Below are 17850 nucleotides of genomic sequence, written 5' to 3'. Positions count from 1 at the left end.
GCACTAGCACAACTGAATTCCAGTTTCTGGTGCTTAACACTTTTGGTTGGCACAGCACCAGGCGGACAGTTACCCCCTGAACTCGGGCCAGTCTTTTTGGGCCAGGATGACAGGAAGGTGGCCTTCTGACAGAGGCCTCTCTCGCATTCACACTGGAAATCTGGAAATGGCTACAGGGCTGCAACATGGTCAGGATTATGGATCATATTAAAGGGGGCAGTTAACTCTGTCCAGCCTTCTTGCAATTCTGCACGATGGTGAGTGGGCACGGGGTCCAATCTGGCTGGGGTCCCTCTGCTGGTCTGTTGTGTGATAAGTTCAATATCTTTTGGGACACTACTGCCCTCTGGGGAATGGTCAGCTCTTGCTGGTTCTCCAGGTGGCTTATCAACTGTGTGAGGAATCACCTCTTTCTGGACGATCTTGGGAACTTTTCTGCTCCACATTTGACTTTGCCATAAAATGGTCAGTGAAATCAATCACTGGCCCTCTAGCCAGGGCCTTTGGCTTTGGATGGGCTGCTCTCCTAACATTTTCCATGTCCTCTGGAACACCACTGCCCTTGAGTGGAGGTGCAGTTCCAGCTACCCTCCCTGGTGGTGGCTTTTAGACTGGGGGAGGCATCTCCCTCCCTATCTGTTTATTGGTTTGGGAACTCCCTTTGTCTCCATTTAATGCCAGAAAGAAGGTTTCTGCCAGCCATACTTCAGGCACATCCTTAATCTTTTCTTTTCCAGGCTTAATAACCTGCCTTCTTTCAGGCTCTTCAGCTACCTGGATCATCTCCTTCACTATTTCTTTCCCTGCTCTAGGCTTCTCTGGTCCCTATTTAATTTGTGGATATTTGGGGAATCTATTTCTGATTCTAGGGGCCTTCTCTGGACCTCTTTTAATTTTACTGGTCTGGATTTGGCCTTGCTACCTTCGAGCAGCTCTTGCTCAAGGTTTACGGTGCGATCCCACCCTTTTGGGCCTCTGGACTTTCTCCAGCTTTGTGTCCCTCTGCAGATTTCTTATGCTTGGTCTTGGCCTCTTTTTTATCACTGGATAGCACCTGGCTGCCAGCCAAATCATTCCCAATGAGGAAATCGATTCCTGCTATTGGTAGCTGTGAGACTGGATGGTATTTTTAAAAAATATTTTGGGGAATGTTGTGTTATTCTGTAAAGAAGGCTGGGTGACTATGTGGGTGTGTGAGATTTAATTAAGCTGGGCAAGAGATTGATAGGAGTCAGATTGTCTGGGGGGTTTAAAACATGAAAAGGATAGAGGTGTTAAGTTTGAGGTACAAGTAAATAAGATAGATCTAACATTTTTTGAGAAGTTGAGAATTTGTTTGAATATCAAAGGGGAGTCAGAGGTAAAAAGAAATATGTTTGCAGAAATATCTTGCAGGAGCTCCATAGGTAAATAGTAGTGGGGATATTATATTTAATTGATCCAAAAGCAAAGACAAGATAAAGACATAAAAGATTTTATATTTGGAAGGATTTGAGTTTCAAAGAGGTGTGAGAACAATGGAACCAGAGATGAAGGGGAAGAAAGGTATTTTAGAGTTACTGTGAAGAGCTTAGATAGGGAGATAGCTGGGAGCTGTTAGCCCTGGTTGGGAGAGGTTGCCGCTTGAACCAGCTATCCAGTCAAGTCAGAATAGCCTTGGGGTGCAACAAGCAGTTTTATTCGGAAGTGGATTCCACCAGAGAGTGCAAGTGGGTAGAGGTCATGTGGTATGCCTTTATTGAAGCTGCAGCAGTTTGCTCTGTGTAATATTACTGGATGTTATAGTTAAACATATAAAAGGAAGTGTTGCTTGGAGGTGTTTGCTTGGGGATCTGACCAAGTAGAGTCTTTTTGGGGAATGTTTTGTAAGGCTATCTTGTTAATAAAACTTTTACTTTTAATTTTTAAAATCTGAAAAGTGTTATTGGACCTCTTACTGCTAAGATTGGTATGTCGTCTTCCCATTTTCAGAATACAAAAAAAAAAGTATGGCCCATAAGCCAAGTTTCCCTTTGAGTTCTGATTTGCACAGCAATTAACACTGGCTATGGTTATAACATAGCTTAGGGACAATTCCTACTGTAATAGGGCCTGAATGCTCGGTGGACTTTATGAAGGGGTGCAAACACAGATACTCCTCCCGCTCCACTGATCAGGGCTTTGACCTTCAGGGAAGACTCAGAGGGTAGGTTTAGGTTTCCCTCCAACATTAAGAGCGGAATCATCAGTGCCCGCTGGCATTGCGTGTGTTCAATGGCATGAGTAGACGATATGGTGAGAAAGCCAAAGATCAGTTTCACGTTGTGAAACCAGTTTGCGATCATCCGCTCAGTCCGTCAATGGCAGGCTGCATTTCCCGCCATTGGATGTTGGGAACCTCATCGTAATACATCTGTATATCATTATAGGCCAGTCCACCAGACTCATCCCCCCTGCTGGATCGTCCACTCATGTTGGCGGGAAAACACGCTGTTTCAGAATACGTCTTGACAAGTGTGATGTGTAGAAGTCGGGACTTACTGCCAGGGCCTTGCTCACATTGTGGACATTCGAGGAGCAGCAAGTGCAGCCTGACAGCAGTGGGATCCTGGAGGAACATCCATGGCATGCAGGGTGGATTCTCATGGACAGCTTGAAGCAGCCCATGGAAATTAGATAGTCACCGTTGATGGTCAAAGGGGTGGCAGAGGATGGTCTAGGGTTGACTGGGAGAGGAAAGGTGCCAGGGGGGTGAGGTTGGGAGGGGGGAATGAAGGTATCATGGAGGTGAGATTGGAAGGGGGGAATGAAGGTGTCAGGAGGGTGAGGTTGGGAGGGGGAATGAAGAAGTTGGGGGTAAAGTAGGGAGGGGGAATGAAGGTGTCGGAGGGTGAGATTGGGAGCGGTTGAGTATGGGGGAGGAGGGATTAACTGGGAGAAGGTGGCAACTGGGAAAGCAGATGTACGGGGGCGGAAGATATAAGGGAAGGAGTTTGGAGGGGGGGAGGAATCCAGGGGGATGAAGAAGTATGAGAGGGGTCGGATTTCTGATGGAGGAAGGAGTCGGGAAGGGGGAAGGAGTAAAGCTGGAGGAAGAATTGAGGGTGTCTGAGGGAGTCAAGATTAGGAAAGAGTAAGGCTGGAGGAAGAAGTGAGACTGGAGGAAGAGGTAAGGCAGGAGGAAGGAGTCAGGAGGGGCGAAGGGCTAAGGGTGGTGGAAGAAGTAAGGGTAACTGAGGGAATCCGGAAGGAAGGGACTAAGCCATTGGGTAGGAGTTGGGGGGAGAAGTCCTGGGGGGATAGGGGTGTGAGGACTAAGGGGGGGCTGGGATGGGATATCAGGGAGAGGAGGAGGAAGGGGTCCGGACAGGGGATAAGGGGTCCGGAGCGGGGGAATGTCCAGGTGAATGTGCGAGGCAAGGATGTCATAGGTCCATGACTGCCCTCTGGGGAGCGAACTGAGGATGGGCATGGTATGAGAGAATGGTGAGAATGACCGAGGGCAGAGTGAGGCAGTAGGGTGGGAGGGTGAGGATTCGCCGATAGCGGTAGGAGGGACAGCAAAGGTGGTTGGTTTGACCCTGGGGGTGGGAGGACAAGGTAAATGTGGATCGGGGTGGGATTTTCAGGGAAGAACTAAACGTACACGTTCACCTGGACACACCCAAAGGAAAAGGGTTGTGGCTGGTAGGTCACGGAGGGGAGGTGGAAGGTGATGTCAGGGGGCTGAACTGTGATTGGGGAAAGGAAATTGGTGATTGAGGGAGGGGAAAAGATGGGGGAGCTCATGAGAAACCAAATCCATGTTGTCCAAATTAAAAGTGAAATGAGAGTCATGGTGGACGAGATCAGGTGCTCCGTGGGGGTGTGATCAGTGGATGGGTGGAGATGCAGGTCAGTTCAGATGGACAATTGAACGTGAACCCCAGCCGGCAGCATTGAAAATCGCAGGACATTGAGGTGAGTGTGCTATGTGAAGGACCTCTGTGGTGGGGGAATGCTTGATTGAGGCTCCGAAAGGCCCTGCCCCACACACACACTTCTCGCTTCAGAGTCAATCATTAGCCAACTGCTCCCTCTGTGGTGACAGAGGATGAGGTTGAGGGGCTCACAGGCAAAGGGGACTTGGGAGAGGAGAGCTTCTGAGATTCCTGAGTGGATGACCCAAGGTTGTCCAGCTGCCGCTTCTCCTCCCTTTTGGTGCCTGGAGACCCCAGTCTGACTCTCTAAGGGGAAGGAGCACCTGGAGGGACATTGAGGTGCCCTGTTTCCCCCTCATGTTGCCACTGCAGGAACTTACCCATGGCTTTCGCGATGGAGTGCAGGTCTGCACACACATCTGTGTTTTGCTGGACCAGGGTCTCCATGACGTCCACCACACTCCCTATGAAGACCTGAATACATGCACCTGTCGATACCACTTCATCACAGAGCAGGCAGATGCACTCTGACTCGCAAGCCACTCTGCTGAGGGCTCCCAACAGCTCTGCATGATGTTCCCCCGCCTTCTGCTGACTCTCCACGATGAGTTGGAAGGCCGAATCCAGAGGCTCGTCATCTGACTTGGACCTCACAGATGCCCAATCCCCAGCAGTCCTCCGAGTGCTGGAGAGCACCTGCCTCCTCCTGCTGTGGACATGTGTATGTGTAGTGACCATCAGATTGTGAACCTGAGCCTGCTCTAGACCTAGGTTCCACCGAGATGTGTGTCTCTGCGCTGGTGGAGGGTGTGGTAAGCGCTGTGATGGATCTACCAGGATGTTTATTTCCAGATCTTCAATACTGGAGGAGTCCTCTTAGCTGGAGGTAAGGACCTGGATGGAGCTGAGGGACTGGCTGGCTGAGGGTGTGGGAGTCTTGGCAGAGCTCTCTGTGAACCAAAGTAGAGATAATTAATGCATGGCAGCAGAGTCAAAAGCAGGAGAGAGAGCATATTTGCATTGAGAGGGCTGAAGTGGTGCAGCATGGCAAACACAAGTGTTTGCTGCCAACCTCACTGTCACTGCAGACACATTGCATGTCCTCACTTGTCAGTGTGATGGCGCACTCCTCAAAGTGAGTGTGGGGCCTACTGTGGTCCCCCCGGTCTGGGACCTCTCCCTGCTGATATGAGCCAATTTCTCCTGCATGAAAGCAGATGGATAGAGTGTGAGCAGGATGCATGGCACCGCGTGGAATGTTTGTGCAGTGAGCAGAACCATGGACAGGATGAGGACCTGAGCTCCAGAGGATATGAGCCTGAGGAAGATGTGAGGGTGTGTGTGAGAGTTAGTGGTGTTGTCCCTTGAGGTGTGAGATCCCTGTGGGTGCGTGATGAGTTTGTGAGTGTATGAGTTGAAAGTAATGAGAAGATAGAATTACATTGCCGGAAAGGATGAGACCATTCATCTTTTTTTTTAGCACTGTCCTCTTTTGCAAGGCATTGGTGCTGACCACCGCTGCCCCCACTTCCAAGCCAGATTTATGAGGTTGCTGCCCATTCTGCAACCAGAGTGGGGGTAGAGCAAGTCTCCACTGCATCCAAAAGGATGGACTCGTCACTGATCCTGGGGCTGCAGCCTTCTTGTTTCTCTGGGCCATCCTGTCATCTTTCCTGGGTTGGAAGCACTGAGATGTGTGCATGCGGCTGGGCTTTATATATGGCGCCCAGCGTGATGAAATGGTGTGGTGATGTGGTGGGCGAATGAGAGCCCGCTTGCTTTGGAAATGGTGTGTTTCCTAGGAATACATAATTAATATGGCGGGTTTGGGACGATATGGTGTGGGGATGATTCCGCCCTAAGGACTGAGTGGCCCCTGTGTCCCGGAGCAGTACCATGGACTTGATCACATTTTGGGACAGGTAGTGGGGACATTTTTCCTGAATGGACAAAACTCTGGAAACACTGTGGGAGTTTACCCATGCCCTCCAATGGGTAAATTTCTGTAGCGAGAGACTCTGCTGCACAACATATTAAGGCATTCTTTGGGGGACTATTCACGTGAAGCCTGCCTAGGCCAACTGGTTTGCCTCGCAATCTCTAGCAATTTGGATCTGGAATGACCCATTTTGTTGCAATGAGGACACACCGGCCTCTGAGAATTCTCCTGTTGGGCTGTAGGGGGGCTTCTTGAACCCTCTTTCCTGTTTTCTGGTTGGGTGCCCTTTCCTATCTAGATTGACCTGTTTCTCTTTCCAGTGCTCATAGGTGTAGTTTGGAAAGGTCTACCTGAATGTCCAGGCCTATGGGTGAGGTCATAGCTGTCTGCTGTGACTGCTGCACCCCTGGCTGTGAAGATTCATGAGGTGTACTCATAGGTTGGAGGGTAGGAAATTTTTGAATCCCTCCAACAGTACTACACCCTCAGGTGTGTGGGATTTTTAGGGACCTTATCCATTGGTTGAACACAATTTGTTTCAGCTGTTCAAACTCGACATAGGTTTGAGATGGCTTCTTTCGAGAATTCCGGAATTGTTGGCGGTATGCCTCTGGGACAAACTCATTGGCACTTAGGGTGGTAGCCTTAGTCTGCTCATAATTTAGGGACACTTCGGAAGGCAGCATGGTGTAGACCTCCTGGGCTCTCGTTGACAACTGCCCTTGAACTAAAAATGTCCAGATCTTCGAGGGCCATTTTCGTTGTCTTGCTATTTTCTCAAATGTGGTAAAAATGACTGCACATCAGTTTCTTTAAATTTAGGAAGGAATATTGCACATTTGAGGGCCTCAGAGAGTGGCTCCAGGTTAGGGGAAAAGCGGATGCTGCCAGGTAGAGAAAGATTTTCCCTTGCAGTGGCTAGTTGTCTGCTCTCTCATTCCCTTTGAGCTGCTAGCTCCGTTTCCAATTTTTAGAGCTTGAATTCTCTTTCCCTCTCTTGTTCCCTTGCTCTCTCTCTCCTTTTTCTCTCTTGAGCTTCCCTCTCTTTCTCCCTTTCCCTCTCCTGAGATTCTAGCGGCAATTTAAGCTTTTCCAGCTCATAATTGGCTATTGGAGGGGTTACGGAGTCGTGGTTGAGCTCTTCATCTGACTGCTCTACTGGTAACATCAGATCTAGATGTTCTACCAATGCCAGGATTAGTTCATTTCTATTTTGCTGGATAATTTGAACTGTATCTCCCTAGCTGCAGCTTTCAATTGATCTGTGCTAAGGGCTGCCAAAGATTCCCAGTTTAAATGCTCTTGTTGAACAAACATTTGGGCATCAAACTTTGCCACTTTCTTAGTGTTAGGACAAGGAATTTGGTGTGGTAAGTTACTTGTCTTGAAATTAGCCCCAGCCACCGAATTTTCCTTCTTTGGCTTCCAATTGATTTCTTTCAGTATCCAATTCAGGCTCGTTTTAAAATTTTAGACTCAAACCAAATTCAGATTGGGTTTTCCCAGATTTGAGCTCCCAATTTCTGTTATGAACAGGAGGGGGGATTAATTTTAGCAGCCCTGATTTCTCCACTCACTACCCGTCCGTAGAGAGAAAGGTGTTTTTGATTTCACTCATATAAACCATTGAATTTAATAGAGGAGTCAGGGTCCTTTTGTCTTTTGCAGACATACCGTCTCTGTATTCAGTGCCATAGAAATGTTAAAGGGGGTCGGTGCATTTCTTTGGAATTTGATTGTTGGCAGTTATGGAGGACATTCGTACCTATTTAAAAATAACGAGGTCCCTGCTGCTTTCTGAAGATTAGAAATTCCTCTGGTAAGAGTCATGGCTAGTCAGGGTAAAGCCTTGTCCATTTTTAAAATAAAAATAATAATTTTATAAAGTAGCCAAGTTGACGTAGATATATATTTTTTCCTTCCTGCCTTCTGGCCGGGACACCTGTCTGTCTCAGGACTTTCAAGACTTAAATCCCTGCCACCTTGTCGTCTTTCCTGCCCTTTTCATTCATGGTGGTATCCTATGCTTTAACTAACTGTGTGTAATATGAAATGATGATAGATTTCTAATTGTCCCATTGTCTTACAGCACCTCCTGGGATTTTGCAAGCTATGTGTGAACGGCAGGTAGAATACACCAATATTAAGTGTGTTCGCATCAGCATTGGGACCTGGAATGTAAATGGTGGTAAACAGTTCAGAAGCAACATGCTCAGTAGTGTGGAACTCAGTAGTTGGTTACTTGATTCTTTCAAACAGAATGAAACACCCAAATTCCAGGGTAAGTTGCCGAACTTAACTTTTCAAATTTATACTTAACTTGAATATGTTCAGTTATTTGGAACCCTTCATTCACAGAATTAATGTCGAAATTTATTTAAATTGCCAGACATATATATGCATTCTGCAAACTACTTAGCACAAACATTATCCAGGTATATTATCAGAAAGTTCAGATTTAAGTGAAAGGATAGAAAGCAGAGAGTAGTGGTGTGTCCTTGTTTTTCAGACTGGAGGAAAGTGTGCAATGGTATCTGTCTTGCGACCTCTGTTCTTTTCAGTATATGTTAATAACCTGGACTTGCGTATACAGGACTTAATATTAAAATTTGTAGATGACACAAAATTCACGAATATAGTAAACAGTGAGGATGATAGGAAGCTCGGAATGACAGACAGACTCATGACATAGGCAGACACATGGGAAGTGAAACTTAATGCAGAGAGATGTGAAGTGATTATTTTGTTAGGAAGAATCAGGAGAGGAAATATAAATTAATAATGTTAAAGGGGGTGCAGGAACAGAGAGACCTGGGGGTATACATAAACAAATCTTTGAAGGTGGCAGAAGAAGCTGAGATGGCTGTTAAAAAGGCACAGTTACAATAATCTGGAATTTATTGCCTGAAAGGAGTCTAGATAGAATGGATTTGGAAGGCTCTATTTCCCTTGGTTTAAAGGGTCCATAATCAGGAAGCATTGATTTAGAGTGAGAGGTTGAGGTTTAGAGAGGATTTGAGGAGAAATGTTTTCACCCAGAGAGTGGTGGGGATCTGGAACTTGCTGCCTGAAAGCATGGTAGAGTCAGAAACCCTGATAACAATAAAAAAAATACTTGGATAGGCACCGGAAGTTGCGTAACCTATAAGGCGACAGACTAAGAGCTGGAAAATGGGATTAGGCTTCCTAATCCATTCTATCTAGACTCTTCATAGTTTTATATGTTTCAATTAGGTCTCCCTTCAGCTGCCTCAGTCCCAAAGAAATCAACTCTAGGTCTATATTTCTTAGTAACTAAAATTCTTCAGTCCAGCCAACACCCTCATAAATCTTCTTTACCCTCTAGCACAATCACATCTTTCTATAGCCTGGTAAGCAAAACTGTATGCAGTACTCCAGCTGTGGTCTAACTAATATTTTAAACAGTTCCGGTATGACCTCCCTGCTCTCACGTTCTTTGCCTCAGGTAATAAGCGCAAGTATTCCACGTGCCTTCTTGAGCATCTTATCTAGCTGTCAGGTATCTGTGCTTTCCCTTCTCTTGTTATTCTCTTGATGGTAACATTCCAGTAAATCTCCTCTGCAAACTCTCTATAGCTTTGACATCATTCCAAAAGTGTGGTGTCCAGCATTGACAACAATATTCAAACTGGGGCCTGACCAATATTTTATAAAAGCTTAGCATAACTTCCTCGCTTTTGTGCTCTTATGCCTATATTTATGAAGCCAAATCTCCCCCCTTCCAAGTATTTTTCCAATTTCTTTTGAAAGTTATTATTGAATCTGCATCCGCTGCCCTTTCAGGCAATAAATTTCAGATTATTGTAACTGTTCCTTTTTAACACCCATCTCAGCTTCTCCTGCCACCTTCAAAGACTTGTTTATGTACATCCCCAGGTCTCTCTGTTCCTGCACCCCCTTTAACATTATTAATTTATATTTCCTCTCCTGATTCTTCCTAGCAAAATAATCACTTCACGTCTCTCTGCATTAAGTTTCACTTGCCATGTGTCTGTCTATTTCATGAGTCTGCCTGTCATTCTGAGCTTCCTATCATCCTCACTGTTTACTATATTTGTGAATTTTGTGTCATCTACAAATTTTGATACGAAGTCCTATATACTTGTCAACTGGCATGGACACAATAGGTTGAATGGCCTCCTGTGTTCTAAATTTTTATGATATTTTTTATGAGCAGCTAGGGAAGCCGGTGTTCTTGGAGCAAAATCGTTAAAGCTTTGTTAAGTTAAGTTTGAAAGATGAATAAAATAATAGGTGGTATTTAATGTAGATGATAGGGGCATCTCCTGCCAGCTGGAGGTGTCACTGTCTTTTGTGAAGGCCCAATAGAAAACTGGGCAGCAGTGGGCCTTTCCTTGACCCCAGGGGCAGGAATTTTGCCCCTCATCCCCCCCCTCAAGGCAGTACCAGCCAGTCAGAGGCTGGCAGCTGTGCCTTGTTCAGCAGTGCCACTGATGGAGCAGTGGTAGCTGCTGGTAGTGCACGCATCCAAGGCCAAGGGATCACCACTGATTCCGGGCCAACAATGAATGTTGGTGGCTTTGCAGGATTGGGGCCACAGGTGAGGGGCAGAGGGGAGTCGGCAGCAAGGCTAGGGGGTTGGCTCTCAGCAGGCACCCCCCTCCCCCACTTCCTGATGCCGGGTTCCTTGGTCAGGAACTAGGTGCCATTGAACGAGGAGCTCCCTCCTGGAAGCCTGCAAACAATCTTGACAGGGTTTGTTTTTGGAGCTTCCTGCATGGCGAGTTCCCTCGCTCGCTGCTGGGTGAACATCAGCGGTAGTGGGATAAGGCCTTTAATTGAAGATTAATTGCCCACTTAAGGGTCTCAATGGACAGCAGCAGGAAGGCCATCCATGAACCTTCCTGCCTGCATTTAATCAGGGCAGAGGCAGTAAGGCAGTGGGATCCCCAACTGTTCGATTAAATGCCCCCCCCCGCCACCAAAATCGCTTCACACACCCAATGTGTGATCAGAATTATTATAGTATTTCAGCACTATTTGTTAAACTTTCATTTTTTGGTTCTTTACATAGATAACGAGAGCTATCCACCAGACATCTTTGCTATTGGATTTCAGGAAATGGTGGAGCTCAGTGCAGGAAACATTGTCAATGCTAGGTGAGCAACTCTCAACTCATCTAATAACTTTTGTTTCAGCGGGCCAGGTATCAAAGGCTTGTTTGACTTTTGAAGTTCTAGCATCAGTTACGTTGCTTCTAAGTGGATGGTTACTGGTTCCTTTTGTTTCCCTCATTGATATCAAATACGCTATTACTGTCATAATTGTTTTGAATTGGGACTAATTTACATTTGCAACATTTCTTAATTACTTTGTATACTTCCCAATAATTCACCTCCTTTTGAATTGAAAATAAAAACTGCCCATACTGGAAATCTGAAATTAAAACATCTAATATGAATATTATATTTTCAAACTATATTACACTGTAGGGTTTTCCATATTTTTCAATACCCTAGATATTATTGGTTGATCAAGCAAACTACTTTAGTGCACATAATAAAGCCGGTTACAAAGTTTTTTAAGCTCTACCACAATTTTTTGCAGCACAACTAACAAGAAAGCATGGGCAGAACAGCTTCAGAAGGCAATCTCCAGGACGCATAAGTACATCATGCTGACTTCAGGGCAACTTGTCGGTGTCTGTTTGTATATTTTTGTTCGACTCCATCATGTACCCTATATTAGGTTAGCAGCTGCTACTTGAAGCTAAATTTAATTCTTTTGAATTTTATTGAGATATTTGGATTTTGTAACTTAAAGCACTTTTTTAGCGATTTCAATATCTATTTCAGCTCACCGACCTTTTCTCCTGAATTTACTGCCGCGCTGACCTACCTTAAATCTTTCCTTCCATGTAAACTCTTCTACTTATGTCTCTTTAAACTTCCTATCTTCCACTTACTTCTATGGTCCCAACTGCTGACGATGACACTGCTGTATCTGCATCCATCACCACCCTCAACCTTCTACACCACTTCCAACCCAATTCATTTTGCAAATGTTCCTGGAAAAAAGCTGTTCCCCTGAGCCATTTCCAAGCCCTTTTAATCTCCTATCTGCCTAGCTTCTGACCTACCATTTGCTGCAAAACTTAAGCTGCCAGTTTTATCAACCATTTTCTCAACTCCACTTTTGCCCTTGTTCCTAGCAAAACTTTTACTCGCTGTTGTCTTGGTTGTTCCCCCTGGTGTGTGTCCTCATGTTTGTTTTTCAAATCTAAGGGGTGCACACTTGAACATATCTGTCACACTTGCTTTAGCCATCCATTATTAGATCTGGTAGGACTGCATCTCAACCTGTCTCATTTACTTCTGCTAAGACCATGCACTAATGAATGATCATTCTGAAGAGCAAAGGCAACCTCTGACTTCTTTCTCCATAACTAACAACCTCCTTTAAATCCTTCTACCTTTTCCCCTCCCTCCTCCATCTTCACTTTTACTATGTTGTCAATCAGACTTTTTATTTTGTTCATATTTGCTCGCTGACATATCTCCATTTCAGTGCGCTTTTAGTTTTCAGTCGACACTGAAATAAATGCTGAATTCTAATGCTATTTTTGCAGAAACTTTTAACTGCATCAACATAAGTTTTCTGAACTAAATGGCCTTTCAGCTAGTCTAGTTTCCATTCAGCCGATCTTTTACCAATTCTGAACCCCCTGTTAATTTAGTTTCAGAAAATAATTTACGCACAACTCCACTTACATAGAAACATAGAAAATAGGAGCAGGAGTAGGCCATTCGGCCCTTCGAGCCTGCTCCGCCATTCACCATGATCATGGCTGTTCATCCGACCCAATAGCCTGCTTCCGCTTTCTCCCCATATCCTTTGATCCCTTTCTCCCCTAAGAGCTATATCTAACTCCTTCTTAAAAACATACAATTTTTTGGCCTCAATTACTTTCTGTGGTAGTGAATTCCACAGGCTCACCACTCTCTGGGTGAAGAAACTTCCCCTCATCTCAGTCCTAAATGGTCTACCCGGTATCCTCAGACTGTGACCCCTGGTTTTGGACTCCCCCACCATCGGGAACATCCTTCCTGCATCTACCCTGTCTAGTCCTGTTAGAATTTTATAGGTTTCTATGAGATCCCCCCTCATTCTTCTGAACTCCAGCGAATATAATCCTAACTGACTCAATCTCTCCTCATATGTCAGTCCCGCCATCCCAGGAATCAGTCTGGTAAACCTTCGCTGCACTCCCTTTATAGCAAAAACATCCTTCCTCAGATGAGGAGACCAAAACTACACACAATATTCCAGGTCTCACCAAGACCCTGTATAATTGCAGCAAGCCATCCCTGCCCCTGTACTTGAATCCTCTGGCTGTGAAGGCCAACATACCATTTGCCTTCTTTACCGCCTGCTGCACCTGCATGCTTACCTTCAGCGACTGGTGTATGAGAACACTCAGGTCTTGTGCACATTCCCCTCTCTGAATTTATAGCTATTCAGGTAATAATCTGCCTTCCTGTTTTTGCTACCAAAGTGGATAACCTCACATTTATCCACATTATACTGCATCTGCCATACATTTGCCCACTCACTCAGCTTTTCCAAATCTCACAAATTACTAAATACTGAATGCTGTCTCCCAGTTTTAAAAGGCCTTTACCATTCAAAGAAGAGTTATCACTGGAGTCATGGCCAATATTTATCCCTCAGTCAGTGTCACAGAAACAAGTTGTCTGGTTACGGGAGCTTGCTGTGTGCAAGTTAGACACTGTTTCCAGCATTACAACAGTGGCAACACTTCAAAAGTACCTCATTGACTGCAAAACATGTTGAGACTTTTGATGATCATAAGAAGTACTATATAAATGCAAATCTTTTTTCACAGCATTTTTTCTGAGGCACTGTTTGGTCTCCTGCTTTTCAGTTAGATATGATATTAGGCATTCTTGGATTTCTGAGGAGGAATCGTTGGTATTGCAACACAAATATCAGAGTTATAGCTCACCAAACATTTGTTCACCCAATCCTGGAGAGTGCAAGTAGAATGGGGGATCCTGATATGGCGAGAAATATAAACAAGAATGAGGTGATCCAAAGGTGTGCTGCTTAATTCTGCACAAACCAGTGTGGGAAATATAGGAGTGTCCCATTCTTGATCAAAGATTTGAAATATGAATCACTACAGCAAAGGAGGGAGGAAAATAGACTCACTGCATTCTATTAAATGTGGAATGGACTGGTGGGAATTAACAGAAACAAGTACCTGGCATCCTCCGGCAATGACAAAACATGAGATAACTATCCACACAAACTACAAAGACCATTTGTTTGCAAGACAGTGTATCAACATTCTTTCTTCCCAAGGACAAGCACACAATGGAACAAGCTGCCGAAGGAAATAGTCACAGCCCATCACTTGAAATTTTCCAAGACCCATCTTTAGGTTATTTCCATTTATAAGTTTTCATTATCAGGACTACCATCTCAGCAGGTCACCTCTAGTTTAGCGGGCGCTACCCTTATAAATGTTGGAGGAATATGGATTTTAGTCTGTGAAGCTGACACAACAGAATTAGAAACGTGAAAATCCAAATTTCTTTCCTGTCGCCCTCCCACCCCACCCCCCCCACCCATGCTTTGTTACATTGTAGATGATTTTCTCTACTCAGATACTATCCCTTTTGTTTTCAGAACTGCCTTTATCACCAACCTCTTCCCTTCCTCCTCCCCCCAACCATTGAAAACCTTGGTGTCAACATCTCTGTTACACAAACTACCATCCTATCTCCCTCTCCTGTCATAAATTCTTAAATGTATTGTTGTCTCCCAAGTCCATACCTATCTTTTCTCCATTCTCTACCTGAAACTCTGCAATCGGGTTTCTATCCCTGTCACAATCCTGAAATGGCCATAATCAAAGTAATTAAATTCTGACTGTGACCTTGGTGTACTATCCCTCCTTGACCCCTTTGCAGCTTTTGACATGATTGACCACACCATCTTCCTCCTCTGTTGTTCGGCTGAGTGGGACTTGGTTCATTTCTACCTGACTAATCATCGCCAAAGCTCCAGCAATGTCTAATTCTAAGGTCTGATCCTTGAGACCAACACTGTCCCACCCCCCCGACCCTACCGGCCTTCTTCATCTACAAGCTGCCTCTTGGTGACATCATACAAAGACAGCTTCTCCTTGTAATCTTGATGACACCTAGCTCCACATTTCCAGCCCCACTCTGAGCTCATCCACTGCATCTGTGTTAAGAGACTGCTTGTCCAATATACAATTTCCTCAACTAAATGGTGAGAAGACCAAAGCCCTTTGACCTCAACAAATTCCATAGCCTTGGCTTCACTTTTATCTCTTTCCCCAGCTGATTTCCCTGACTGTTTACAAATGCAGCACCATATTTGACCCTGAGCTGAACTTCTGATCCCTTAGCCTATCCATTAGAAAGACTGACTAGTTCAACTCAGTATATTGCCTGCTTCAGTTCCTGCCTTAGCTCATCTGCTGCTGAAATCCTCACCCGTGCCTTTGACAACTTCAAACTTGACTATTAGTGTTCCCTGGCCACTCTCCTGTCCTCCACTCCATCCATAAACTTCAGCTCATTTAAAATGCTAATGCCCTATCTCTCACCAATTCCTGTTCACCCATCATCCTTGGCTTCATTGACTTGCATTGGCCCCTAGTCCCACCAGAATTCAGGTTTAAAATGTTCATTCTTATATTTATACTGCTTCATGGATTTTTCACTGCCTGTCTCTGAAACTACCTCTAGTCCTCCAACAAACCACACCCCAAACTTTCAATCCACCAACTCTGACCTCTTGCTCATCACCCTGTCATTGGTGGTCATGTCTTCAGCTATCTAGGCCCCAACTTCTGGAGTTTCTTCACTAAACTTCTCTTCCTTCCTAACTCTCTCTTGTCCTTTAACATCTTTAAAATCCAGCTGTTTGGTCATTCCTCCAAGTATCTCCTTCTTTAGCTTGATATTCCTTTTTTTTAATTAGACTTCTCTGAGATTTTTGAACAAGTTAAGGGTGTCATACAAATGAATCTTTTTTTTGCTGAAATTTATATTTAAATAGATCGTTAACTCTTTATAATAATTGAGTTTTTATAAATATGAATTTATTTCCAACTTTCAGAAAAGGATGTATTTTCTGATTGAGATCTCAACAGGTCGTTACAAGGAAAACCATTTGAATGCTTAAAAGCTGCATATAATGTCTTTATTACAATTAGAGGACTCCAAGATCTTTCATGTTCAGCACAGGCGTGAATTCTGGTGAATACTAAAGGATTTTTTTTTTGCTTGGTTGTCCAGACCTGGAAAACCATTTGGGCTTGATTTAGAGCATGAGAGATTGAAAGTTTTCATACATTGTTGTGACGTAGTGATAGCATGGGAACATACTTAACAGAAACATGATCAGCTATCGCGGGAACAATTATCTGATGTTATGAGCTGGATTTTCAGTTGTGCTTGGGGTGAGTTTGGGTGTGGGAATACATAGAAGATAGCATTCCTGGAGGGCAGCACCGGATCGTGATATCTCTGGAATGTGATGTAGTTTTCAAAGGGAAGGGCAGGAGTGGAGGGAGCCAGGAACCCACATGCCTCCAATTAACTCATTAAAATGAGCTCATTAAAAGGCTTCACATGAGCAGTTTTAAATTTTCAGTTGGGAAGCACGGGGAACATGCAGTGTCTGGGACATGTCAGGGTTTAGCTGCCGTGGACAATGTGGGGGAGCCATGAGGGCCAATGGATGCACTGGTCACCATACCAAAGAAATGAATAATAATGCTCAGCTATTCAACCAGTGGCACAGAGTTGCCATCGCTAGTACTGAGAGGCTTGTATTTGTGAACAGTGAGTGGTGGGACTCCTGAGAAGGACTTGAGGCTACTGGCATCACTTGGGCAGCAAAGGTTGGCAGAGGAAGCCCTGGTGAATGAACAACCAACAACTGAGGATGTTGAGATGTGAGCAGGTACTCTAACTTTAAACAGAATAGTGAGGGTGGGTTGTGGCAGATGCATCCTCCTGGTCAGGAGGAGGCTAGAGGAGCACAGAGAAAGGCTGCAAGGAGAAGGTGCCACTACCCAAGACCTCGGGTACTGCCCAAGGATTAGCTACTTTCAAATGACAGAGTGTCATTGCTGTAGGAGGCTGCACCTATTCAGACAGATGCTCTTTTACATTTGCACTCTAGTCCGTAATGGCCTGATGCCTCGAGGCACCTTTGGCTGTTCCCTACCAGCAGTTGCCAAGGCCATGGTGGCACCTGGGTCTTTCCAGGGATCAGCTGTAGACCTGGGAGGTATCTTGCTGTCGGCAGATGATCACACCATCAGGCAAGTCGTAGGTGCCCTATTTTGGAGGGCGAGGAGCTACATACATTTTGAGACAGATTGAACATCGCAGGCACAGAAGTCATTGCATTTGTCATCATTGATAGATTCTCACAGGCCCAGGGGGTCATCAATTGCATCTATATGACCATAAAGGCACTGAGGGACCTGTCACCCAGATTCCAGAGCATAAAAGGCTTTTGCTCATTAAATGTCCAGCTGCTCTATGCTTGGTTCCCAGAAACTGTCATGATTCCTTCATCCTACGAGAGTCCCAGTTGGTGCACTTCTTCAGGCCAACACCCAGGCTTCATGGGTGTCTGCTGGGGTATAAAGGTTATCTCCTGAAAAGGTGGATCCTGACACCCATAGAATACATAGGCACGAATGCAGAGAGGCACTACAACCAGAGCCATTTGCTAACACAAATCTGCATTGAACAGACCATTAGCATCTTGAAGATTTGCTTCCATTGCCTTGATTGGTCAGGTGGTGCCCTCCACTATGAGACATCCAGGACTGCCCCCAGCTGTCTCTGCCTCACTCCTGCTCACTTATGATGTGACACTCACCCAGTGCCCCCCCCTTTTTAATTCTTTCATAGGATGTGGGCATCACTGGCAAGACCAGCATTTGTTGCCCAT

At 45.1% G+C, this 17850-nt stretch overlaps 1 protein-coding gene across 1 annotated transcript in view; it reads left to right on the top strand.

The window, feature by feature from the left end:
* Positions 1–17850, top strand: part of LOC121269593 (synaptojanin-2-like) — a 505511-nt gene that overhangs the window by 171604 nt on the left and 316057 nt on the right. Inside the window, exons 12-14 of the mRNA XM_041174296.1 lie at positions 7928–8119; positions 10895–10979; positions 11428–11568. Coding sequence (XP_041030230.1) covers positions 7928–8119; positions 10895–10979; positions 11428–11568 — 418 coding nt within the window. The remainder of the gene's footprint in view (positions 1–7927; positions 8120–10894; positions 10980–11427; positions 11569–17850) is intronic.

This window comes from Carcharodon carcharias, chromosome 2, assembly GCF_017639515.1.
Source record: "Carcharodon carcharias isolate sCarCar2 chromosome 2, sCarCar2.pri, whole genome shotgun sequence".
Lineage (NCBI taxonomy): Eukaryota > Metazoa > Chordata > Chondrichthyes > Lamniformes > Lamnidae > Carcharodon > Carcharodon carcharias.
This window is presented reverse-complemented; position numbering and strand designations above follow the sequence as displayed.